Source organism: Orycteropus afer, unplaced genomic scaffold (genome assembly GCF_000298275.1).
Source record: "Orycteropus afer afer isolate SDZICR_OR568_19922 unplaced genomic scaffold, OryAfe1.0 scaffold00006, whole genome shotgun sequence".
NCBI classification, from domain to species: domain Eukaryota; kingdom Metazoa; phylum Chordata; class Mammalia; order Tubulidentata; family Orycteropodidae; genus Orycteropus; species Orycteropus afer.
The window spans coordinates 12,843,099-12,866,377 of NW_006921593.1; the positions used below are offsets into that span (position 1 = coordinate 12,843,099).

General features: G+C 63.7%; 2 protein-coding genes across 2 annotated transcripts in view; one reads left to right on the forward strand and one right to left on the reverse strand.

The window, feature by feature from the left end:
* The window catches only part of RADIL (Rap associating with DIL domain), a 42,196-nt gene extending 26,734 nt beyond the window's left edge, over positions 1 to 15,462 (forward strand). Inside the window, exons 2-16 of the mRNA XM_042781151.1 lie at positions 1,160 to 1,273; positions 1,337 to 1,446; positions 2,045 to 2,680; positions 4,261 to 4,298; positions 8,578 to 8,738; positions 10,575 to 10,687; positions 10,772 to 11,009; positions 11,280 to 11,452; positions 11,789 to 11,939; positions 12,622 to 12,812; positions 13,423 to 13,500; positions 13,623 to 13,944; positions 14,380 to 14,510; positions 14,725 to 14,864; positions 15,357 to 15,462. Coding sequence (XP_042637085.1) covers positions 1,160 to 1,273; positions 1,337 to 1,446; positions 2,045 to 2,680; positions 4,261 to 4,298; positions 8,578 to 8,738; positions 10,575 to 10,687; positions 10,772 to 11,009; positions 11,280 to 11,452; positions 11,789 to 11,939; positions 12,622 to 12,812; positions 13,423 to 13,500; positions 13,623 to 13,944; positions 14,380 to 14,510; positions 14,725 to 14,864; positions 15,357 to 15,462 — 2,702 coding nt within the window. The remainder of the gene's footprint in view (positions 1 to 1,159; positions 1,274 to 1,336; positions 1,447 to 2,044; positions 2,681 to 4,260; positions 4,299 to 8,577; positions 8,739 to 10,574; positions 10,688 to 10,771; positions 11,010 to 11,279; positions 11,453 to 11,788; positions 11,940 to 12,621; positions 12,813 to 13,422; positions 13,501 to 13,622; positions 13,945 to 14,379; positions 14,511 to 14,724; positions 14,865 to 15,356) is intronic.
* A 1,080-nt stretch (positions 15,463 to 16,542) lies between these two features.
* AP5Z1 (adaptor related protein complex 5 subunit zeta 1) overlaps positions 16,543 to 23,279 on the reverse strand; it is a 15,532-nt gene continuing 8,795 nt past the window's right edge. Inside the window, exons 5-17 of the mRNA XM_007942843.2 lie at positions 23,024 to 23,136; positions 22,561 to 22,729; positions 21,948 to 22,091; positions 21,613 to 21,650; positions 20,859 to 21,021; positions 20,501 to 20,676; positions 19,516 to 19,658; positions 19,270 to 19,410; positions 18,518 to 18,629; positions 17,969 to 18,066; positions 17,347 to 17,479; positions 17,061 to 17,275; positions 16,543 to 16,831 (exon numbers count right to left, since the gene is read on the reverse strand). Of these exons, the coding sequence (XP_007941034.1) occupies positions 16,543 to 16,831; positions 17,061 to 17,275; positions 17,347 to 17,479; positions 17,969 to 18,066; positions 18,518 to 18,629; positions 19,270 to 19,410; positions 19,516 to 19,658; positions 20,501 to 20,676; positions 20,859 to 21,021; positions 21,613 to 21,650; positions 21,948 to 22,091; positions 22,561 to 22,729; positions 23,024 to 23,136 (1,934 nt within the window). The remainder of the gene's footprint in view (positions 16,832 to 17,060; positions 17,276 to 17,346; positions 17,480 to 17,968; positions 18,067 to 18,517; positions 18,630 to 19,269; positions 19,411 to 19,515; positions 19,659 to 20,500; positions 20,677 to 20,858; positions 21,022 to 21,612; positions 21,651 to 21,947; positions 22,092 to 22,560; positions 22,730 to 23,023; positions 23,137 to 23,279) is intronic.

Consider the following 23,279-nt stretch of genomic DNA (forward strand, 5'->3'; position numbering starts at 1 on the left):
GCGCACGCGGCTCGCTGCTTCCTTCGGCGTCTGCCGCCCTCTGCCTGCGCTTTGTGGCGGCGCCGCTTCTGGTCGCCCCCCGCCGCCCCCGGCTACCTCCCACCCAGAAAGGCCGGGCCTCTGTCGGCGGTGGTGGGAATGGCCGGAGGAGGCCAGGGCTCCCGTGGGGTTGACCAGCGCCCCCAGAGACTGGCTCATGGGGCACAAAAGGGGCTCGGGGAGGGCCGTTCAGGCACCGCGTCCAGCGTCCCAGGAGCCTGGCTTAGAAGACTGCCATCAGTAAGATGCTGTCTTTACGGGCGGTGGCCCCCTTCTGGAGCTCTGATGGCTGGGTGGGTAAAGTCTTTGGCTGCTAACCAACAGGGCGGCGGTTCGAACCCACCAGCGGCGCCACGGAAGACAGATGTCTTCCACCTGCTTCAGTGAAGATTTGCAGCCTTGGGAACCATCTGGGGCAGGTCTGCTCTGTCCCGGAGGGTCACTGTGAGTCGTCCTCTACTAGATGGCAACGGGCTCGGCTCTTTTTGTTTGTTTGTTTGGTCTACAGCGTTTCTGGGCGTGTTTGCATGCGTGCACACACTGTGTGGGTGTGCTTTGACCAGGGTTGTCAGGTGGTATGGGAAGGAAAGCGCTGAACCGCCGTGGCTCGGTGGCTGGTGTGACGTAGGCAAGTCGACCCCCTTTTGTGCTCACTTCCTGCTTTGGGGATGGGGCAGAACAGTGAGAGATTCTGCCCTTCACAGCCTGGGTGTCAGGCTCCCCACTGTGAGCTCATCTATTCCAGACCCCCACCCCCAAGGTTTGCCTGGGGCCCAGGTGGGATGGGAGAATGGGACAGGTGCATCGGACAGGGGTTCAGGGCCACCGCTGTGCCACAGGGGTGCCCAGCGTGGGCGGTGTGGTGGGAGGGGCGTCTGCGGGCACAGCGGGGCATGTGTCATTGGCTTTAGTGGCCACAAAGTAGAGCAGGCCCTCTCTGAACCCCTCAGTGACTGCCCATGGACACACTTCAAAGGGGCCTACGGGGCGTCTGAGGGGCAGTGAGCTGGTGGCGGCAGGGAGGGAGAGTCGGTTCCTGAGACTGAAGCCTGGAACAGCCATGGCCCCCGCTCACTGGGCCCGGGTGGTCTCTGTTCAGCTCCCTCCTCTGCTGTTCTAGGGATCAACGCCCAGGCACGCAGGCTGCAGAGGACCCGAGCCAAGGGCACGGCCACAGGCGCCCAGCGGCCCTCGCCACCCCGCCTGCGCCGCAGCATCAGTGAAACCAGTCTGAGTGCGGCCGCCTCGCCTGCAGACACCGGCTGGCCATACTACGCCACCCTGCCGGCTGCCTCAGGCCCTGAGGAGCCTCCGGACGTGGTGGGACCTGCTAACGAGGGGGCCATGCGCCACTCACTCTACCAGTCGCCACATTTGCTCCTCCTTCAGGGCTACAGCCAGCAGCATGTGAGTGAGGCCTCCAGTGCTGACCCCGGGGGGCTGAGCCCAGGAGAAGCGGGGCTGCTGGGACCCGGGGCAGCTCCAGCAGGAGTGGGGTCTGCCCTGGGGCAGGTGGAGGAATGAAAGTTTCCAGGACCTGGAGGGGAACCTGCCAGGTGCCCGTGGTGCAGACCCTCAGCCGAGAGTTTCCGGTCGCTGCCACAGGCGTGGGCTGGGCAACTGTGCGGTGTGGAGGCAGCCCTCGACTCTGGGAGGGCAGGGCTCCCCCTTCCTTGGCTTCCAGCAGCATGTCTGTCCAGGCCGGAAGTGAAGACCAGGCCTCATCCACGCATCTAGCAGTGCGATTGTTGGGGCCTGGGAGGATGGTTCCTGTTCCAGGTGGTTCTTCCTTGGCCCTTGGGACAAAGTCAGGCTTGTTCCTGGTCTCGGGTGCCTTAGGACTCCTCTGGGAACCACCTTCCTGGGGGGCCAGTGGGGCAGGCGCCCAGTGTAGGCAGGATAGGGTGGCTGGGGCATCGCGAACCTGGGGCCATCCGTCTGGCCTTGGGCCAGTGACCAGCCTATGGCCTGAGGCACCAGCCCTGAGCCCCACGCTTCCTTCCAGGACAGCCTGGTGTACGTGCTGAACCGGGACCTGCACACGGTGGGGCAGCGCACGCCCGCCAGCAGGCCCAGCATCAGCCTGGTGGCCCCTGACATCCTGCCCTTGCACTGCACCATCCGCCGGCGCCAGGGCCCAGGCCGCCCGGCGAGGCACACGCTGGTGCTGGAGCCCATCGCGGGCGCGCCCGTGGCTGTGAACTTCACCGAGGCCGGGAGCCGCCCCGTGGAGCTGCACCACGGGGACCTGCTCTCCCTTGGCCTCTACTACCTGCTGCTGTTCAAGGACCCGCTGCAGGCCCAGCCGCTGCCTGCCCAGGCCCTGGCCCGCCTCGAGGCCGCGCCCCGGAGCTGCCGTCTGTGCGGGGCTGCGCTCGGGCCCCGAGGAAGCAGCACCTGCCCCCGGAGGCCTGGCCTCGAGCCTGCCCGGCGGCGGCTGCACTTGGCCTTTGAGCCCTGGCAGGAGGAGGCCCTGCTGCAGCGGATCCTGGCGCTGGTGGAGCCCTCGGGTGATGACCACAAGCTGGCGCCCGCCTTCCTGCTGGGCCTCTGCGTCCAGCATGCCGCCACCCACTTCGGGCCCGGCGCCTTCAGCCAGTTCCTGCTGAAGATGGCCGGGGCCATCCGGGACACGGTCTGGGTCAGTCACGGGGGGCGTGTCCAGCATCCACAGGGGATGAAGAGCCAGGGCCCACGCCAGTGACCCCCCTTGGTGAGGGCAGTGATGTCTGCCTGACATTCCCCTTCCGGCCTCCTCTGAGGCTCTTCAGGAGCCGAGAGGCGGAGCCAGGAGCCAGGCAACGTGTGTCTGCACTGGTTGCCCCACCGGAAACAGGAGAGGCAGGAGGTTGGGGGGCCCAGGTGTCTGCTACCACACTGCACCCTAGGTCAGGAGTGAGTCACGAGTTCTGGTGTCCACTGGGAACCCTCACTTCTCCTCCCTGATCCTCAGGCTGAGATTCTGGGGTGCCGCAGTGCAAGGCCCAGGCTGTCCCCAGCCTGGGGCAGGGTGGAGCTCCCACCAGCCTCTTGTCAGCATGCTGGCAGCCCAGGCCAGTGGGCTTTGACCCTGGAGGCTTTCCTGGAGATGGGCCTCTTTTAGCCTTAGCACCAGCCTGAGCCCTGCCCTCCCGCTGTTCATCCATCCTCACATGTGCCCAAGGGGAAGGGCAGGGCGGGCCTGGTGCCTTACAGACATGGAGACCCAGGCCCACAGTGGTGATCAGTGACCTGTTACCTGCTGCCCTCGAGTCGATTTGACTCATGGTGACCCCGGAGGATAGTAGAACTGTCCCGTGGGTTTCCAAGGCTGTAATCTTCACTGGAGCAGAGTGCTGTGTCTCCTGTGCAGCTGGTGGGTTTGAACCAGTGTCCTTGTGGTAAGCAGCAGGTTGCTTAGCCACTGTGTCACCAGAGCTCCTGCCCACAGAGGTGAAGGACTAGTAAAGACAGGCCTCTGGGTCTCACTGTGCCCCATACCCTGGCATTGGTGCACCGCAGGTCTGATGTGTGTCCCAAGGAACCACTGTGGACCCCAGGCTCTCTCTGTCCCCAGGCTCTCTCTGTCCCCAGGCCCGCTCTGTCCCCGTGCCCGCTCTCTCCCTAGGCCCGCTCTGCCCTTGCTCTGGCGTTCACACACCTCAGCTCATTTGCCCCTGGGTTTCCTGGGCTTTCTCATGGCTGTCTCCACTCTGTGCTGCCCTCTCTCCTGCTGCCCAGGCGAGTGGAGGCTGTGAGGGTAGGTCAGACTTGCCCAGGGCTCCGCTCGTAGCCATGTGCTGCTGAGGGGTAGCTTTCTGTGTCAGGGACAGCGGTGGGAGTGCCCGCTACACCCTCGTCCCTGCGGGGCCTTAAGTGCACTGTCAGCTTCGAGCACACGCCGCTCTGACTGTGGCTGCTGCGGCCGGCGGTCCTGAGGAGCTCTGAAGCCCCTGCGTGTGCCAGCAGGGGCTTCACTGTAGTGTTTGTGAGCCGTTGGGCCTGTGTTCACCATTCAGATGGTCAGTGTCATGTCAGGTGGAAGGTGGTGCACTGTTGCTGCTCCGGGCTGCGTGTTGGTCGCACTTGGTGACGGCAGGGACCGCCTACTGTGGTGGGAATGAACAGTCAGCATCCTGGGAGCACAGGGCCACCCCTCTCAGCTGGTGGGCACGGTGAGGCCGCTGAACATGCCGTTACCCCACCTCCTCACGCTTGCTCTTTCTTTGCTCACAACCGTAGGAGAAAACCAAGGAACTTGCAGAGAAGCAGGCGCAACTGTAAGTAGGCACGGTCTCGAGACCCCCCTCTCACCCAGCAAGCCCCCCAACGGGCTGGGCCAGGGCTGCCTCCCTGATGCCCGGCTCGGCTCGGTGCCTGGGCCATGCTGCCCTTCAGTCAGAGTGGCTTTCCACTGTCTCCTCATCACCTGAAGTTCCTCCAGAGGGTCCCTGAGACAGCCGTGGACGAAGCCCTCGTCCGGCCCCTCGTCCTCGTGTCCCTAATTCCCACGTCTGTGGGAAAGTGCAAAGCTCCAGGCTGGAGCAAGGGGGGTACACCTCTGGTCTCAAGAGCCCATGTCCGAGGGCGCTGTTCTCACCTTTACAACCTGCTGGGGGGCTTGGGGAACAGCCTGCCTTCTGGATTCATGAAGTTGAGGGGGGGCCTGTTGGAAGAGCCACATGCCCCCCTGCAGTGTGCCTCCGAGCCCCCCTTCCTGTGGCAGACGGGCTGTGGGAGGCAAACCCTGGAGGCACTTGGCTCTGTCCCAGGGACCCTGAGCCAGTGACCAGCGAGTGAGGTGGTGTGCTCTCCAATCGACGTGACCCCAAAGCCACTGGAGAAGGACTGTGTGGCTTATAGATCGAGGAGCGAGGAGCTAGGATTTTCGGGGAGCCCTGCCCCCAGCCTCTGTGCTCAGGTGCACGGGGATTGAAAGATCCTGCCCCCGTGCCTGGCTGCGATGCAGTCCCTGCCTCCTGGCTGGGCAAGGCAAAACATTTTTCCGTAGCAGTGCTGAGCAGTTACGTTCCAGAACTGTGCTGTGAGGCCTGTTTGCACCGCCAGCAACCCACTGTGGCAGTGCGGGAAAGTGCAGGCTCTGGTCACCCACATACCAGCCCACTTTAACACGTCCTTAACCTTTCGCCCAGGTGGTGTGCAGTTCTTTTGAATGGCCGGCGACCTTGGGTTTGACTAAAAGCATTTTCTGCCTCTGGGATCATAGATGGTCTCTCTCCTTAGCTTGTAACGGGGGCCCGACTCAGTAGGGTTTCTGATACTGACCCAGTCCTGAATTCAGGGAGTAATCCCCACATGACTGTTGGCTGACTGACTTGTTAACTGCCAAATGGGACTTGCTAGCACTTGGTCAGGATCACCCATTGGGATCACAGGCGGCATTGGCCTCTTTTAGTTTTTCTGTGTCACTCTTGTCTGATGTCAGGCCGCCTTCTCTGTTTTTCATTCTCTGGGTAGTTTGTAAGGGCTCTCCGGGCCTCGGCGCTTTGCTAGAAGTGGCCGGGACAACTGTCTGGGCTGCTGCCCATTGGGTTCCGAGGTGGTAAGTCTTTATGGAAGTAGATCACCCCATCTTCCTTCCACACAGCAGCTGGTGGCTTTGAACCTCCAGCCTTGGTTAGAAGTCAAATGTAGGCACTGCGCGACCAGACATTAGAAACAAGGAGCCCTGGTGGTACAACAGGTTAAGTGCTCAGCTGCTGCTGGAAAGGTGGGCGGTTTGAACCCACCCCGCGGCTCCAGGGGAGAAAGCCCTGGCGCTCTGCTCCCGTGAAGGCGACAGCCTAGATGACTGCGGGCCAGCTCCTCGCCGTCACGGGGTTGGTATGAGTTGGAATCCACTTGCTGGCCCCGAACGCCGAGAATGACAACATCAACGTGATCAGAGCTGTTTTGGTAGGATCTCAGCTTTGGCAGCTTGTCAGTGGGTAATTTTGCAAACATTCCACATGGATTTGAGCGCGCTTTTAGTGTTTGTGTTTTGCCGAGCACAGCATCTGTTAGATCTAGTCTGTTGTTTGTTAGTTTCGCTCCACCACCTCCTAATCTGTTGTCAGTTTAAGCTGACTCTGAGAGAAACATACCTTAACACTTGCTCTTCCTCGTTTTCCTTGTGTTGATGCCTTGTGGTCAGCAGCAAGGTGGTTTTTTTTTTAAATTGTGATTTGGGTGAAAGTTTACAGAGCAAATATACTTTCCATATAGCAGTTCACATACACTTTGTCTCATGACATTGACCACAATTTCCCACAATGCAACAGCTCCCCTCCCACTTCCTCCCGATAGTTACCTCTTCCCTGTGTCCATCTCTCCATGCACTCCTGCCCCCTGAGCTGTCTCCCTGTGCCTGAGCAGCCCTTCTTTCTCTCATGCTTGTTCTCTCCAAGGAGGGTATCTACCTCAGGTAAATGCTCAACTGATATGCCTGTCTGTTGTTTGGCTGGAAGCCACAGGTGTGTGTTCAATTCCAGACCTGAAGGGCAGCTAGGGGCCATGGTCTCAGTGGTTCCATCAGGCTCCCTCGGGCCAGCAAACTTGTTCCCCGCCTTTTTTTTTTCTCCAAATGATTTTGAGTTTTGTTCCACATTGTTCTCTCTATCCAGCATCTCCTACAGAGATCCCCTTCCAAGTGGTTGACAGTAGTGTCCGAGCACCATCTATTTCTTCTGGTCTCATAGTCGTATAGGCTGCACATTGGATGGTGTACCAGTCGCTAGGACTAATTGTTTCCATGAATTTTTGGTTTTCTTCATTCTTCTTGGCTCTGGACAGGGAGAGACCCATTGTTGTATCTAGATGGCAGCTTGCAAGCTTTTAAGATCTCAGTCGCTACTCGTCACAGTAGGAGATGGAACAATGTTTTGTGTAGTATGTTATGCCAATTTAGCTCGATGTCCTCTGTGACCATGGTCCCGAGCCCATAGGTTCAACTACTCAGTCCCTCTGGGTAGCTGGCTGTGCCCAAGCAGTGACTACAACCTTGCCCCTTGTCAGCCCCATTATAAACCTGGGAATTCAGATCATACACATAAAGTTATTGGACCACTGTCTGCCAACCTTATACACGTTCTTAGGTGCACTCTCCACTTCATATACATACCTAATATTTCAGCCTGTCCACCCATCTATCCACCCATATACCCGTGTTTGCCTTCACTGAGCACGCCGTACTATATGCGCAAAAGGGTTCATCTTTGTTGCCTGTACGCCCCATGACCTCTTTCTCTTCCTCAGTGCCACTATATTGATCATTTGGTACATCACCCTTTTCTTCTCCCAAATCAAATCTCTATCTAACAGTGTTTTTACAGTTTGCGTTTCCGTTTTTAGGTTTTATGTTTCTGTTCTCAAGCTGCCTGTTCTCAAACCAGCCTGTTCTCAAGCTGCGATGGGCGTGACTTTGTGATCTGAGTGGGGGAACCAGCCCAAGCCGGGCAGGTGCCCAGAGCGCTGTGTGCCCGCCCCGTTACCTACAGCACGGAGCCTGCAGGCCTCCTGGCCTGGCCCGTGGCAGGGTCCCTTGGCAGCAGCCTCTGGTCATTCACTGAGTAAACTCCCGCCCACGGCTGGGGCTCAGGTGACGCTCAAGGGTCCGTGATGAGCGGCCCCCAGTCTCCAGATAATCGTAACCTGGATCCCGCTTCAGTGTCCCATGGTCCCCTCTTGCCCCCATATCACGTGACTTAGCCAAAGCAGTTGCCGTTGACTTGCTGCCCAGCCGCCCCTGACTCGTGGTGACCCCAGGGGTGGCGGGGTGGCACTGTGCACTGGAGGATTTTCCGTGACGACTGATCTTTGGGGGTTCGGCAGGCCTTTCTTCCAGGCACCTCTGGTGGACTCGAGCCTCTAGCCTTTGGGTTGCAGCCGAAGCCTGTTCTCTGTGGGTGACAGCTGCTTCTCAGTTTACTGGCCTCAGGGGTTCTCTGACTTCTCCCTTAGGTGCAGTGGCACTGAGCTGAGTGACAGGGCCACTTGTTTCCTGTTAATTACCTTTTTACGTAACTAACACTGGGGTCTGTAGTCTTGTTAAACAATTTGTTACATGCCTGTTTCTCACCCTGGCTCTTGCGGCCCCCCCTATTCACTCACTCACACTCACTCACTCACACTCACACACACTGTTGACCCAGCTCCCCCTGCCCCCCTATGCACATGCTCTCTGCTGACCCTAGAGCCCGAGAGGAGACAGGAAAATGGATCAGTAGCCAGCCTCCTTCCGACGGCCGTGGCAGGTGGGGTCCTCCTCCCGCCTCTGTGCGTGCTGCTGGCTGCTGTGGACTTGGTTCTGATGACAGTGATCCAATGTGACATGGTGCACCATCGGGCCTTCCTGTCATGGGGCTGTGGGTGTGTTTGAACCTACAATGTTTTGATCGTAGTTGAGCATTTAACCACTGTGCCACCAGGGTTCCTGTTGCACACATCCACCTGTACGTGTGACAACATGTGCACGTTTAAACTGCCCCCTGGGCAGATGCCCGGGTGCGGGCAGCAGGTGGTGTGCAGCTGGCCCTTACGCCCGGTCTCCGGCCCCGGCAGCCAGGAGCCGGCCTCCCTGCGCAGCCTGGCCTTCACGGACTTGGCCCCGGACCTGCAGCACGTCCTGTTCTGGATGGCCAACACCGTGGAGCTGTTGTACTTCCTGCAGCAGAAGTGCCCGCTCTACGTGCAGGGCATGGAGGAGGCGCTGGACGCCCCAGGTAAGCTTGGCGTCCCCGAGGAAGGCTGGGCGGGGCAGCGGGCTCCTGGAGCAGGAGCAGCCCCGCGTCTGTGGTCCGGACAGGCCTCTGTCTGGGAACCGCCCCTGAGGCTGTGGGATGACAGCCTGCAGCTCCCAGGGAGACCCAGGAGCACCCAGGCCATGCACACCGCCTCCTGTACAGGGACATCCTGCCCAGTGGGGAGACCCAGGCCTGTCCCAAACAAGAAAACAGGCATCTAAGTACTGAGAGTTCCAGGCAGTCTGGGAGGGCTTCACGGAGGAGGCGGGGTCTCTGTGGGCCAGGTCCCTGTGGGCCAGGGTTGGAGGCGGCAGATCTCCTTGGTGTGAGAATACAGGGGCTGCATGCAGGTCCCGCTGGGGTCCTGCCTGCCGTACGGGCTCCTATGCTTGTCTGGCGCAGTGCCTAAGGCATCTGACTGCTAACCAGAAGGCTGGCGGTTCAAACCCACCAGCCACTCCTTGGAAGGGAGGTCGGGCAATCTACTTCCATAGAGATACCCCCTTGGAAACCCAAGGAGGGGTCGATGTGAGTCGGATCGACTTGATGGCAGTGAGTTTTTTTTTTTTTCCTAATGCTCTTCTGGTCAGTAAGGGAACAGCCTCGTGTTTCTTGTGGCCTGGAGGGTTCTGGAAGAAAGGCTCTATGCAGCTGGCGGGCTGTGGAACTGGGGGTGCAGCCAGTGGAGAGCCTTGTGCTCTGGAGACCTGGCTAACCCAGCTGCCTGCACGCCACCCCCAAATGCCAAGTGTCCTGCTGGCGCCCAGGCTGGGGGCGGGCATGGGGCAGGGGTGTGGGGGCGGCAGGCTCTGGCTTGCTGCCCCTCAGTGCTGCGTGGGCAGTGCCTCGTGCTTGTCCCCTCTTCTCCCTGGAAGCGGGAGCCCGGGCCGTCCCTGAGCGCAGCAGGGGAAGCCAGGTGAGGCCGAAGCCAGATCCCGGGGCGAACAGGCTCGCCCCGCTGCACAGGGCCTGCCGTCAAGGGCAGCTCCCGGAGCGAGGGGCTCAACCTGGCTCCCGTGTCAGAGATGCCCGGTGCCCTCCTTCCCGCCCCTGCCCAGCCGGGGGGAGGCCCACTCCCATGCCCGGCACCCAGCTCTGGTCTGGGCTGCTAGGCATTGGTGCCTGGTCTCTGCCTGGGCCCTCTCTGTTCTGTGGGCCGCTGCAGCGTCTTCCCTGCAGCCCCTAGGGTGCTGGGGGGCATAGCTGGTTTGGGTGTTCTTGAAGGAACGTGATTGGGGTTGATGGTCTCCTCAGGCCTCTGTTGGGTGTCTGTGCCGAGCATCCACGGCTGGATGTGACTGTCCGCCAAGGCAGTGCCCACACTTGCTAGGTGGTTGGTTCTGACGTAACTGTGTGTGGAGATGTTGGTCACTGGGCCCCTCCTGCACATGTCCTTGGGGTCCTCACGACGTGCAGCGTCTGGAGCCCCACCCCATCCAGGTGCGGTGGCCGCGTGGGCTGTCCTGACGCTGGCTCACCCCTTTTCCACACTCGGGTGGGCACGTTGGGCACCACATTGAGGAGGGGAAGAGGCCGTTGGGGGCTGTCCTCATGGTCCCCTGACCAGGGACATCCTGTGGGGTCACTCAGTATCCCATGGTCATTCTGCGGTCGTGGGGTCATTGGGCATCCATAGGATTACTTTGAGTTCCCAGGGCCAGTCAGTGTTCTGGGGTCACTTGGCCTTCCACAGGGTCACTAGGCATCCCGGGGTGACTTGGTGTCCTGGGGTCCTTAGACGTCCTGCAGGGTGACTCACCATCCCGAGGCGTCACTGGGCATCCCCGGGTCACCACGCATGTTGCTGCCCTGCAGGCTCCAGGGACTCCCTGCTGTCATGTGCACTGACGGCCAGTGAGGAGGCCATGGCGGTGCTGGAGGAGGTGACCCTGTACGCCTTCCAGCAGTGTGTGTACTACATCTCCAAGGTATGCCGCCATGCGTCCCCGCTGAACACCCTCGGCACGGGCCGACCCCAGAGTGACGGAGGCTGTCTGTGGTCCCGCCCTCAGGCCCTGTACGCCTGCCTCCCGGCCCTCCTGGAGTGCCCCCCGTTCCCGGCCGAGCGCCGGGGCAGCTGGAGCAGCGGCCCGCGTCTCCCCGAGGAGCTGCGCCAGGTCGTGTCCATCTACCAGGCCGCCCTGGACCTCCTGCGGCGGTTCCGGGTGCACCCCGCGATGGCCACCCAGATGCTGGCCTACCTCCTGTTCTTCTCCGGCACACTGCTCTTCAATCAGCTCCTGGACAAGGGTGAGGGCGGTGGCGCCCCGGGGCCGGCCTGCCCCCACCCAGTAAAGAGGTGCCTGCTGTCACAGGGCTGCCGGGAGCCCCAGTCGGCTCAATCCCGCCGCGCCGACCTCTGACCCGCCTTGTTTCCTCACCGAGTCCCTCACTCTGTCCTGGCCCGGCAGGCCCTAGCCTTGGGGATGGAAGAGGACCGTGTGGGACACGCGGGGGGCCGTGGGTCTCCAGGGGCAGGGAGGGCGTGCTCCTGGAGAAGGCCGGTGGACGTGTCCCCAGGTCCCTCGCTCAGCTGCTTCCACTGGCCCAACGGCGTGCAGGCCTTCGCCCGCCTGCAGCAGCTTCTGGAGTGGGTGAGGGGCGCCGGCCTCGGGGCGGAGGGTGAGCAGTTCTTCCGGAAGCTCTCCTGCACGCTCAACCTGCTGGCCACGCCCAGTGCCCAGCTCGTCCAGGTAGGAGGGGCGGGGAGTCGTGGAGGCGTCGTCCCAATAGGAGGGGCCGGGAGTGGTGGGGAGCCCGGGTCAGCTGTGGCACTGGACCCGGGATGGGGTCAGCCGTGGGCCCGACTTCAGGGCCAGGAAGTGCCCAGGCTCCTGGAGTGAGCTGCAGAGTGTCTTCCACGGTGACCCCACGCAGTGGGCAGAAACAGAGGTCCCAGAGAGGGGCCTGCCAGTGTGGGGCTCGAGGGGCAGAGGGGGCCTCGTGGGTGTGATTCAGGTGGGGGACCTCGTGCTGGGGAGAGGACCCTGGCTGGCTGGAGGTCTGCCCGTGTCCCTCTCATCACCCAGATGCCCTGGGCCACGCTGCGGGCCACCTTCCCCGCCCTGCGCCCCGCACAGCTCCACCGGCTGCTCACCCAGTACCAGCTGGCCTCAGCTATGGGCCCCACGAGCGCCTGGGAGCCAGGCGCCCCGGATGGCCCCGACGCCTGCAAGTCTGGTGAGCCTGCGTCGGGTGGGGCAGGGCGCAGGGTGGGGGTCTCCGGGCCAGGCCTGCACACGTGGTCGTTACACGCACGCATCTATGCACACGTAGTGTGTACATGGGTGTCTGCTTTATTTCTAACCTTACTGTGGCAGCAGCATGTGCAGCGTGTCACCGGGGATAGAAACACGAGGTGGGGGTTGTTCATAGGCTCCCTGCCCCTTTCCCGTTGCCCTGGGTTCTTGGACACGGATGGTCCATGGGTGGGGGTGCCACCTAACATCCCAGGCCTGCCACGTGGCTGCCTCGGAGCTGAGCCAGGAGTGATGGTCAAGGTGACCACACCTGTGTCTGGAAGGACTCCTGTCAGCAGGCAGAGACCAAAGAGCTAGGCAGTGACAGTCATGGCTACCAGCTCAGTGGGGTGTAGAGCTTGGCCAGGTACATCCCTGTCAGAGGGATGGGGAGGGGAGGCGATGTCCTGGGTGGTCACCGGGGCTCCAGTGGCAAGAGCCTCCTGCCCTGGGTTGGTCACAGGCCCGGGCCGCCCTCCCGTGGCACTCTGGGAGTCAGGGAGCCTGTCCCTGCTCCTCCCGACACAACAGCACCCCAGGTCCCAGTGCAGGAGTGGGGTGCGGGAACCTGGGCCATGGGAGGGCAGCCCCCGCCAGGCCGGCACAGCCCGTGCTCCCCACAGAGGATGTCCTGGAGTCGTACGAGAACCCCCCACCCATCGTGCTGCCCAGTGATGGCTTCCAGGTGGACCTAGAGGTGGACATGCTGGACGACAGTGTCTACCAGCACCTTCTGTACATCCGCCACTTCCTGTGGGGCCTGCAGAGCAGAGCTGGCCCTGGCAGTGGGCCCCCGCCCTCAGAGTGCCTGGAGGTATGGGGGAAGTACTGGTCAGGAAGCCTTGGGGATTCACTTGGCTCTGGGAAGGGGCTCTGGAGGGTGATGACAGACATGGGCCGACTGGCTGCATTTCTGACAGAGTCTCGTGGCCTTGTCAGCTTCTCCAGGACAGAGCACTGTATGTTGAGGAGGCTGACCCCACTCATGGGGCTACAGTGAAAACAAGGGGGCTCTGCACTGACCCCTTACCAAGCCAGTACATCTGAGCTGGGCAGGGAGGTGCCTGGAGGCTGCCTCCCTGCAGTCCCTCCTGCTGAGCTCACTGTCCTTTTTGGGGTCAAAACTGCCACCAAGACATAGAGCCTTCACCCTTGTAGCTGCTTAGTAACCAGAGAGGAAGCTGAAGTCTCAGGACAGGTTCTGATTGGCTGGCATGGATCAGGCACTAGCCCCTTGGACCAATCAGCTGCCAGCAGAGGTGGGAGGGTCACGTGTGCAAAGGTGAACTGCAGTCTTCTGGCTGTTACTTACTGGAGCAGGAACCGGAGGTTTCTGAGCTGATGGCTGACACAGAGCGGCCCAAATCCCAGCCCAGCAGAGCCGAGCGCCTGACTCCAGACCTGTGGTGGCCATGGGCCCGCAGGGTCCTCAGGCCTCAGAGCCCCCCTGCGCGGGAGAGCTCCGGCCCCTTCCGGCCGTGCGCGCCTGCAGCCTGGCAGCGGTGGGTCTCACAGGGTGACAGACACTGAGGGTGGTGCCCTCGCAGTTTGCCTGTTAGTCTGCCCACCTCACAGGTGCTGTCGCCGGGCCGCAGCGCTCACCCTGTGGCTCTTTCTCCTCCAGGGCCCATATGACACCATTCCTGAGGGTCCCCCCGAGGGCCAGCACGGTGCCCCAATGCGCAGGGAGCCTGGGACCCTCCCTGACGGCAAGAGCCAGGGCACCTGGGACACTGACCCCTGGACTCAGGGTGCTGCAGGCAGACAGCCCAGCCGTGGGGGCCCAGCACCCACAGACGCCTCGTGCCTGCTGACGCCACCCAGCACCCCGCTGGGCCTTGAGTCCCCCACCCAGGACTGGCCTGAGGCCAGTGGGCCCCGTGGGAAGGTGCCTCCTGACGGGAAGAGGCCCGGCCTCGGTGGCACCCGAGGTGCAGCCCTGGAAGGTGAGGCTGCCATGGGCACACCTCCCCCCACCTCTGAAAATGGCCGTGTGTCCCCAGGCCTGGCAAGGCCCTCAGCACCTCTGTGGCCTCTGGCTGGCCCCCACCCCCAGGTCAGCAGCTCAGGGCTGGGTCTCAGATGAACAGCGGGGTTCCCCAGGGCACAGGGCTAGTACAGGTGGGGTACCTGTCAGGCAGCCTGAAGACTATGCCTGGGCAGGTGTGCCGGGGGAAGCCTGAGCTAGTGGGGCCCCGGGGGCAGCAGGGGGGTGTCCTGGGACGGAGAGGGGGCAGCAGGGAGGGAGGAGGGGCTCAAAGGTGAGTCTGTGTGGAACTATTCGGCTGCCCCACCCTCCAGGCCGCCTTACCCCTGATGGGCAGGGCCCCACCCAGTCCCTTGAGGCTTCTGGGCCCCACTGCCCCCCTGTCATCACACAGGAGACCCTGAGGCCCTGGGGGACACGCCTTCCAGCTGCAGCCCCAGTCCGGACGTGCCCTGCTCCTCGGTGGTGGTGGTGGAGCTGGAGAGGGGCCCTTCTGGGCTGGGCATGGGTCTGGTAGATGGCATGGTGAGCATCGTGGGCAGGGCCGGGGCAGGGGCAGGGCGGGCCAAGACCCTCCGGCAGCTCCTCCTCCTTGCTCCCCCTCCCCCGCTCTCCTGGGCCCCGACCCTGGTCTGCCCAGGGCCTCGGGAACCAGTGCTTTCGGGAGACACGGGGTCAGGCACAGCCCAGCAGGCCTGGGGGCCTCACAAGGCATCTGAGGCCTCTGCTCTGTCGCCAGCACACGCCCCTGGGGGCCCCTGGGCTCTACATCCAGACGCTGCTTCCGGGCAGCCCTGCAGCCTGTGATGGGCGGCTCTCTCTGGGAGACCGGATCCTGGACGTGGATGGCACCAGCCTGGTGGGCGTCAGCTACCTGAGGTACTTCCGGGTGACCCCACACACCTGGTGGTCATGGGGACCCAGGACCGAGCTCCGCAGGCCCCCACTGCCTACCTTCATCCTCACGCTATGGAGTGCCCCGCCTGGGTTCAGACGAGCCCCATTCCTCGTGCCTACATGGGGATGTCACGGGGGTCAATTGAGAGCAGCTCTGCAGGTGTCCCTGTGCCCCTGACACCCCTAGGCTGCTGACACCCCCATAGGAGGGGCACACAGACCCTGGCTGCTGAATCACACCCACGTCTAGTGGTGGGTGGGTGGAGACCAGGGCCCCCCGGCGGTGGTCGCGTCACCCTCCCGGCCGTGCACGCCTGGTGGTAGGTGGATGGGGACCAGGAGGGTACCCTGGCAGTGGTCGGGTCACCCTCCCAGCCTGTGCATCCCTGGTGGTGGGAGGGTGGGGACCAGGGGACCAGGGCAGGTTCAGGCACCCTGCAGCAGTCAGTCACCCTCCCGGCCTGTGTGTTTCAGGGCTGTGGACCTGATCCGGAACGGAGGCAAGAAGATGCGCTTCCTGGTCGCTAAGTCTGACGCGGAGACGGCAAGGAAGGTCCACTTCCGTGCGCCCCCACCCTAGTGCAGCCCGGCCTGCTGTCGCTCCTGGGCCGTGGTTTGCATGGATCAGGTCAAGGTCCGGTGGAGGTGCCACCCCTCAGCGCGGCCGTGTCCTCCCTCCAGCTACCATCACACGCCTCGGCAACTCCGCGTCTTGTTTGTACGACATACAACCCTGCGCCGTGTATATGGCAGAACCTTTATGTTGAGAATTTTACTGGGACCAGTCAATAAACTGTTTGCTATTCGAGTGTGGTGTCTGCAGGCAGCATGGGCGTGGCCGATCACACCTGAGGGGGCCGCAGGGGGACACCCTGGTGGGCACGTGGCTGACCAATTCTAACTGCCTTCCCGCCATCTGCACGCTCTGCCTGTTTGGTGCCCAGTGCCAGGTCACTTAGCACCTCCTTTAGGGTAAATGGTGGTGTAAAATGGCGGGTGGGGCCAGGTAGGGCTGTCAGAGCCCAGAAGGAGATGGGTGACCAGTCTGGGTACAGTGTGGTAGCTGGGACTGCAGGTGCGAAGCCATGGCGGCCCCTGCTGGCCGAGCTGCTCACTGACCCCAGGCGGAGCCAGAAGCCAGCTGCTGGACCAGGCACTACAGTGGTTGGACCCCAGACCTGCCTACTTGCGCTTGGACTCACAGGAAACAGGCAGGAGACGCTGCGGTGTATGCATTGTACCCTCGTCCTACCTACTTGGGAGTCTTCCCTCCTGCAGACAGCACCAAAGCAATTAGAACCTGCTCTAAACATGGCTCCTGGTGGCAGGTGACAGGCCTCAGTGGGGGCCCATCCTGTCTCTGCTTGCGGTCCGCTCTGACAGCTTGGCCCGGACTCCAGCAGTCCCAGGTTCTTGGCAGGAAATGAAAGTGGCCTAAAGACAGGGACTGGGCATTGTGTGCTGGTACAAGGCGCAGGCCTCCAGCCCCCTGGGTCGGGGAGGGACAGGCAAGCTGACGACACAGATGGTCCTCTCCAGAAACAAGGACGTGTGCCGAGAGCCTGTGCCATCCAGGAGGGCGGAGGCCCCTGTGGGAGCACGGTCACCACTGCTCAGCACAGGCCCCAGAGGAAGGGTCGAGAGACCTCTCCCCAGGACGTCAGGAAGCAACCACGTCCGGCCTCGCGCCAGGGCTGGCCTCCCTGTCCACCAGCCGGCTGACCGTGCGCAGGGCGGCAGGCAAGCTGGTGCGGGTGCTGCGGGGGGACTGCGGGGAGGAGGCCTCCGTCCCGGGCGTGAACACAAACTGCGCCACGCTGGGCATCTTGAGCAGGTTGGTCAGCTCCGTGGCCCTCGTGTGGATGGCATCTGGGTCTTCGTTCCCGGGCACAGAGCCCATGGTTGGAGCTCGGGGCAGGCCCCTCAACTTGGACAGCAGCAGAGAGACCCTGTGGACCAAGGCCGGTCAGCAGGCCCCGACGTGGAGAGGAGCCCCCAGGACTCCTGCCAGCGCAGCCCTGGCTTCCACAAAGTGGGCTCAGGCGCTGCCACCACCCACGGCGAGCCGGGTCCCTGCGGCCTGTGTCCAGCCAGCACCCGCCTTGCTGGACTTGTCAACGTCAGGCCCCTCAGACAGCCCCTGAAGGAAGCCGTTGCCTCCCCCCAGGCCCGCACTACCTGGGGATCAGATCCTGGCTGCGAGAGGCCAGCTTGGTCAGTGTGGTCATGAGCACGGTGATGACTTGTGGTGGACACGGGGGAAGGGCAGCAGAGCGGCGGGACTGGGTGACCTCAAAGAGCAGGGCCTCCAGGGCTTCAAAGAACCTGTTGACCTGCTCCACGGTGCACCGTCTGTCGTACGACACTGCCAGGTACTCGCCGACTGCCCACACCTGGATGGGGACAGAGCCTCAGCCGAGTCCCGCTTGGCCAGACGGGCCAGGGCTGGGCAGCTGGTGCTTACCACGGCCGTGAACATGCTCTCCTGGCTGCGTGTGCCGCCCACGCTCCCCACGAAGTCCAGCAGGTCTCTGGCCAGCTCCACCACCAGGGCTGGGCGCAGCTGGCACAGCGCCAGAAGCTGCGAGCGCATCACCCTGCAGGGAGCCCACAGGCGGCCCACTGGGCTCGTCACCCCGCTGGGAGCCACACAGGCAACTGAAAAGCCCGCTTAAGCTGGGGCTACACGACACCTGTCCCCTCGCTGGTCACCTCACCCGGAGCCTCTGGGGAGGCTAAGGCTGACTGAGTGCACACTTGGCTTGGGCTCAAAAGCCACGGCTGTCAGACCTTGAGCAGACAGACAGTCGGCCCTGGGACAGGACTGGAGAGTTCTGGGGAGAGGGAGTCTGAGCTCACACAGAGGGGCAGGTTTGGGAGCAGAGAGGAGGGTGGAACGTTCTAGAATGGGAGTGGAGAGGGCAGGCTGGGGTGATGGTGGGGGCTGTGATCTGGGGTCTAAAGGGCCAGGCTGGAGGAGGTCCCCAGCTGCAAAGACCAGGGGAAGCTGGCCGTCTAGGCCTGTCATGCCACCCACTGCGGGGTCTGCACGTGGGAGTCAGTCAGCGAGTAGAGGTGGGACACACCTGTGTACACGGGCCTCGTACTGTGGCACCTGGAACAGGGAGCTGCTCCTCTCCAGGATGGCCAGCGCCAGCTGGGTGCTCAGGGCCCCGTCGGCCACCTGCAGATCACGGAGGGCAGCCTGTCGGAGCCCCGCCCACGTGCTCAGCCGCTGTGCAGAAGGCAGGGGCTGTGGAGGAGCTGGCCTGGGCAGGCGAGCCCAGTGGTCTCGGAAGGGCCGAGCCGGAGGGGCCTGGCTGCCTACCTGCCCCCGAGCACCGGGGGGTGCACTCCCAGGAGAGCCCCGTGCAGCTTTGGAGAGGGCCACGGGCTGACGGGAAACTTCACTTTGGCCACAGATGGAGGTGGGCAGGGGGTACTGGGAGGCTGGCCCTGCTCAGGTGGGTAGGCAGGGGCCTGGCAGGGGGCACAGTGGGCCTCCTTGTTCAGCAGTGAGGACGCTAGAGACTGGCGAGCATCAGGAAGGCCTGTGCTGCCCTTGGCTGGACCCTCCCTCAGTCCCGTGCTGGCCCGTGGGAATGGAGGGGACCGCAGGGCAAACGTGGGCGCACCTGAGTCACCGCCGTGAAGAACACTTGGAGCAGGGTGGGCACGGCCTCGGCACATTGGACCACACGGGCACAGCTAGCCATGGGCTGTAACAGGCGGTGGAGTGATGCCAGCCTGAGGGACGAACCGTGGCCGCTGAGCACCAGCCAGCCGCCTGGTGCCCACGCCACACCCAGAACCATGGACCTTGTGAACCTGGTGCCTTGCGAGGAAGGGGAGGGACAGAACGCGCCGTGCGTCCGCCCAGCACCCGCCAGTCCACGGCCCGCTCACACCCTGCTTGCCCCTCCCCAGTAACCCAGCGACACAGCCCGTGTGCCGCTCTCACGGGAGGGTGGGGCTCTTGAGGGAAGCCAAGCCAGGGCTAGGGACACAGGCTGGTTGGGTCAACGTGGGGGCTCTGGGCTGAAAGACCTCTGTCCCTGCCCAACCCCTGGAACACGCCTCTCTCAGCATCTGTGTGTCTAAGGCCCGTCCTGGGGCTGCCAGGGGGTTCCGGCAGGGAGGAGCTGAGCACGGGGCCAGAGAGCGCAGCCCCAGGGCCGTGAGGAGAAGATGTGACGACACCGACAGCCCCTCCTGGCTCAGAACCACCAGGGCTCAGGCCACTGTCCCCTCAGCAGGCACAGTATCTCACACACTTTCCAGTTCACACACAGGCTCACACACTCAGCTCCACTCACCCAGCTGAGCACACACACGCTGACACACACAGACTCACACTCACCCCCGCCCCCTGGGCCCCTGCCCCCACCTCTCTATGGTGCCGCCCGCCTTGGTGCGAAGCAGATACTGGAAGAGACCCTGGAATTGAGGGTCCCGGAAGGCCTCCAGGCAGCTGGTGGGCCGCACAGAGATGTCCCAGAGTGGCTGCTCTGACATCGCAGGCAAGGACCTGTGGGTGGAGACGGGCTCAGAGGACAGGCCTGGGTGGGGCTCTGGGCTCAGGCCCCGTCACCGCTCTGCGTGGGGCCAGGAGCCATGGGGCGGCCCGGCTCGCCTGAGCTGTAGGTCCAGGGCCGCCGTCAGACACGGCAGGTCCAGCAGGGCGTGGAACATCTCCGCGGCGGTGCTGGTGTCTGTCAGTGCTGGCAGCAACACCGCGAACTCCGCGGAGAGGGCAGGGCTGTGCCAGGCCAGGAGCTGCAGGGCGGACATGCGCTCAAGGCAGGGCCCAGGGGGACTGACAGTCCCAGTTCCCGAGCCACCGACTTGGAGCCTGCTGTGGTCGGGCTGGGTGGGTCTGACCGCCCTCCCTCCCCAACCATAACCTATAGCACCAGCACCAAGTATCATCGGGTCGACCCTGACTCAGTGCCCCACGTGTGCCTGAGCGGAACCGGGCCCCACAAGCCTACAACAAGCCCGTGTGCCCGAGCGGAACCGGGCCCCGCAGGCCTTCAACGAGCCCGTGTGCCCGAGCGGAACCGGGCCCCGCAGGCCTTCAACGAGCCCGTGTGTCCGAGCGGAACCGGGCCCAGCAGGCCTTCAACGAGCCCGTGTGTCTGAGCGGAACCGGGCCCCACAGGGTTCAATGGCTGTCTCTCTGGAAGCAGATGGCCAGCCCTGTCTCCTGAGGCCCCTCTGGGTGGACGGAGCGTGTCACTGAGTGCAGGGCCCCTGCGGGTCCCTCCCAGGATTCCGTCTGCTGTTGCTCCACCAACCAACCGCTCCTGTTAGCAACCAGCCCCTCCCACTCGTCATTACTGTCTGTCCTGTTACAAGGACAGAGTCCTGTGATGGACTGAAGGCGGTGGACGGATGTGCTGGCCACGTGACACATCACAAGCCCTGCTCCAAGGCCGGGCACGTCAGGCTGCCCCTCAGCCAGAGGAAGTGTGAGTGCCGTGGGAGTTGGGACTGTGGGCCACACTTTGTCCCGAATAGACCCTTCTCCCCAAGAGACCCTTCTCGGACGGTCACATGTGAGGTGCTCCACGGCCCCCTTGTGCCCAACCAGGGCCCCTGCCTGGTGCCCCACGTGCCTTGAAGAGGTTCGGGAAGCTCAGCTTGAAGACGTCCGGCTGTGTGTTGAGGAGGTGCAGGCTGTCCCTGCAGAACTGGGTGAACTCGAAGGCCAGCATGGGGTTGGGGAAGAGCTCGGCCGGGAGGCTGAAGACGTGTCTGCAGACGGCCTCTGAGTCCACGGCGGCCGCCTCCCCTGTGCGGAGACACCCACCGGGTGCAAGGCCCCGTGACTGTCATGGAGACTTGTCAGGGGCAAGTTTCCATGTCTGGCCCCATGCGGATCTGAGAAGGAACATCCCAGGCGCGTGGGACAGCAATAGGAGGAAAAGGGCCCGCCCCTCACCCGGGACCCACCCGGCGCCAAGGCAGGCTCACCATGGCCCAGCAGGAAGCGGGCGATGGGAAGCAAGGCCCGGGCCTGGGCCGGGTCCCCACACAGGCGCCCAAGTAGGGCCTTGAGGCAGGACAGGGCCCGGTACAGGGAGGATGGGTCCTGGCGACACAGCACATCCAGCAACAGCACGGCCTCCACCAGGCACTGGGGGTGGGTGGGCGGAGCGATGGATGAGGAGGCGGGGCACACTGGGTGAGGGGTGGGGTCAGGGCAGATGGGGCGGGGCACACACTGCACGTGGGGGGGTCAGGGTGGGTGGGGGCGGGGTCAGGGCAGATGGGGTGGGGTATACACTATGGGTGGGGTCAGGGTAGATGGGGGGTGGGGTACACATGGGTGAGGGAGTGGGGTCAGGACGGATGGGGGAGAGGCACCCTGTGGGAGGAGGGGTCAGGGTGGACAAAGGGGCACACTGAGCGAGGGGGCGGGGGCGGGGCAGATGGGGGCAGGGCACACACTGTGGGTGGGGGGGCGGGGTCAGGGCGGATGGCAGGGGTTGGGCGGCCCAGGGGCACACACTGTGGGCGGGGTTGGTCAGGCTCAGTGCAGATAAGGCGGGCACCCTAGGGGGTGGGGCACACACTATGGTCAGGCTCAGGGTGGATGGGGGGTAGGTCTGGGGTGGCCCAGCTCAGGGCAGATGGGGGGACATCCCGGGAAGGGGCACACACTGTGTGGGCAGGGGTGGGCAGGCTCAGGGTGGATGGAAGGGGCAGCCCGGGGAGGGGCACTCACGGCCTTCTGCAGATCAGCGTCCCCTCTGCGCAGGGCCCCTGGAGGGAGGGGAGAGGAGCCCCGCGCTAAACCTCCAGGTCAGGGAGAGGAATGACGGCGGGCTTGGAACAGACCAGGCTCCTGGTGGACAGGATGGTCCTGGGGCCCTGGGGACACCACCGCCCTGAGACTGACAGGGGGACACAGCCCCCCTGGGAAGACATGGCTGTGGGGGCGACCGGCCCCTTGGGGCAGCTGCAGAGATGAGCACCGAGGAGCCCCCGGGGTCCCGTGGAAGAGGGCCCGCCCCTGCAGGCTCGCTCCGGGCAGGGCCACCCAGCGCCGACCCCACTCACGGCGGGTGCTCTGCTCCAAGATTCGCTGGCAGTACTCAAAGGCCCCCGCCCGCAGCTGCTGCTCAGGGGGCAGCAGGCGGCTGGCGCTGGCGCTGGCGGCTGACAGCACCGACAGGGTGGAGCCCTCCAGCTCTGACCTGTCATCTGTGGAGACAGAATCCCTCAGCAGGACCGAGGACGGGAACTGTGCTGGTGCGTCACTGTCCCCGGGGTCCCCAACAAGCCCCGGAGCATCCGAACTGTGTGAGGCTCTCACACAGGCCTGTGGACTTCTGCGTCCCAGGCCAGCGAGGCCGGTGCGTCCGAGCAGAACCCGGGGCTCTGTACGAGGAAGAGTTCTCAGCCAGCTCCCAGCTGGACGCCTCTGCTGCCCTGGCTGCCAGGTACAGAGGACCCACCCTGACCCAGGATCTAAAGATGCCTGCGCTGACCTGGGTGACCCACCCTGACCCCCAGCAGGCCTGCGCTGACCGTGGGGCAGCCACGTCCAACCTAAGGGCTGCCCGCCCCCAGCCTGCCTGTGGCTGGGCCGTGGGGAAGCTGTGCCTAACTCGCAGCCTGCCCCCCGGAACACCCGTGCCGTGGGCACCTGCTCCCCCTGCCACGTGCGTACCTGTGTCGGCAGCACCTGTGCCGGCCGGGCCGCTGAGCAGCAGCCAGCCGCGAAGCATGGAGAACGCCTGCACATTCCGCCGCTGGTCCTCCGTGAAGTGCTGGCCCGTGGACAGCACCGTGAAGAAGTCGGTGGCCACTGCCCCGTCCACCTCAGTGACTGGCCCGGGCTGAGGGAGGACAGGTTGGGGGCCGTAGGGGGCTGGGCAAAGCCTCTGTAGCCCCAACACTGCCCACAGCCACCCGTAGTGAGCTCCCACAGCTGCAGTGACAGACCCAGGGTGTCACCGGGCCACGGTAGTGTGTCACTGGCCCAAAGCCTCTGGGAGACAGGAATGGAGGGGTCCCTGGAGCCTGAGGCCAGTGGACAAACAGGAGTCAGTGTGACTCCACTGGGCCCGGTGCCATGGGGCAGGGGCGCCCCAGAGGGCTACCCTGTTACCTGGCCCCTGGGCTGTCCCTACCTGCCTTGCTCGGGGAGCAGGGAAGAAGCCTCCGGAGGGCTGTGCCGCCCCCTGCTGTACGCTGGCGTAGCGCAGCCAGTCCACCAGCCTCCTGTGCAGCAGGTCCGCCTGGGCTGGGGGAGGAGCGGTCGCAGGGAAGGGGTCACGTGGGGGAGGGGTCACGTGGAGGAGGTGATGTGAGGAAGGGGTGATATGGGGAGGGCTGACACAGTGCGGTGATACAGGGGGAGTGGTGACAGTGAGGGATGATGGGGCG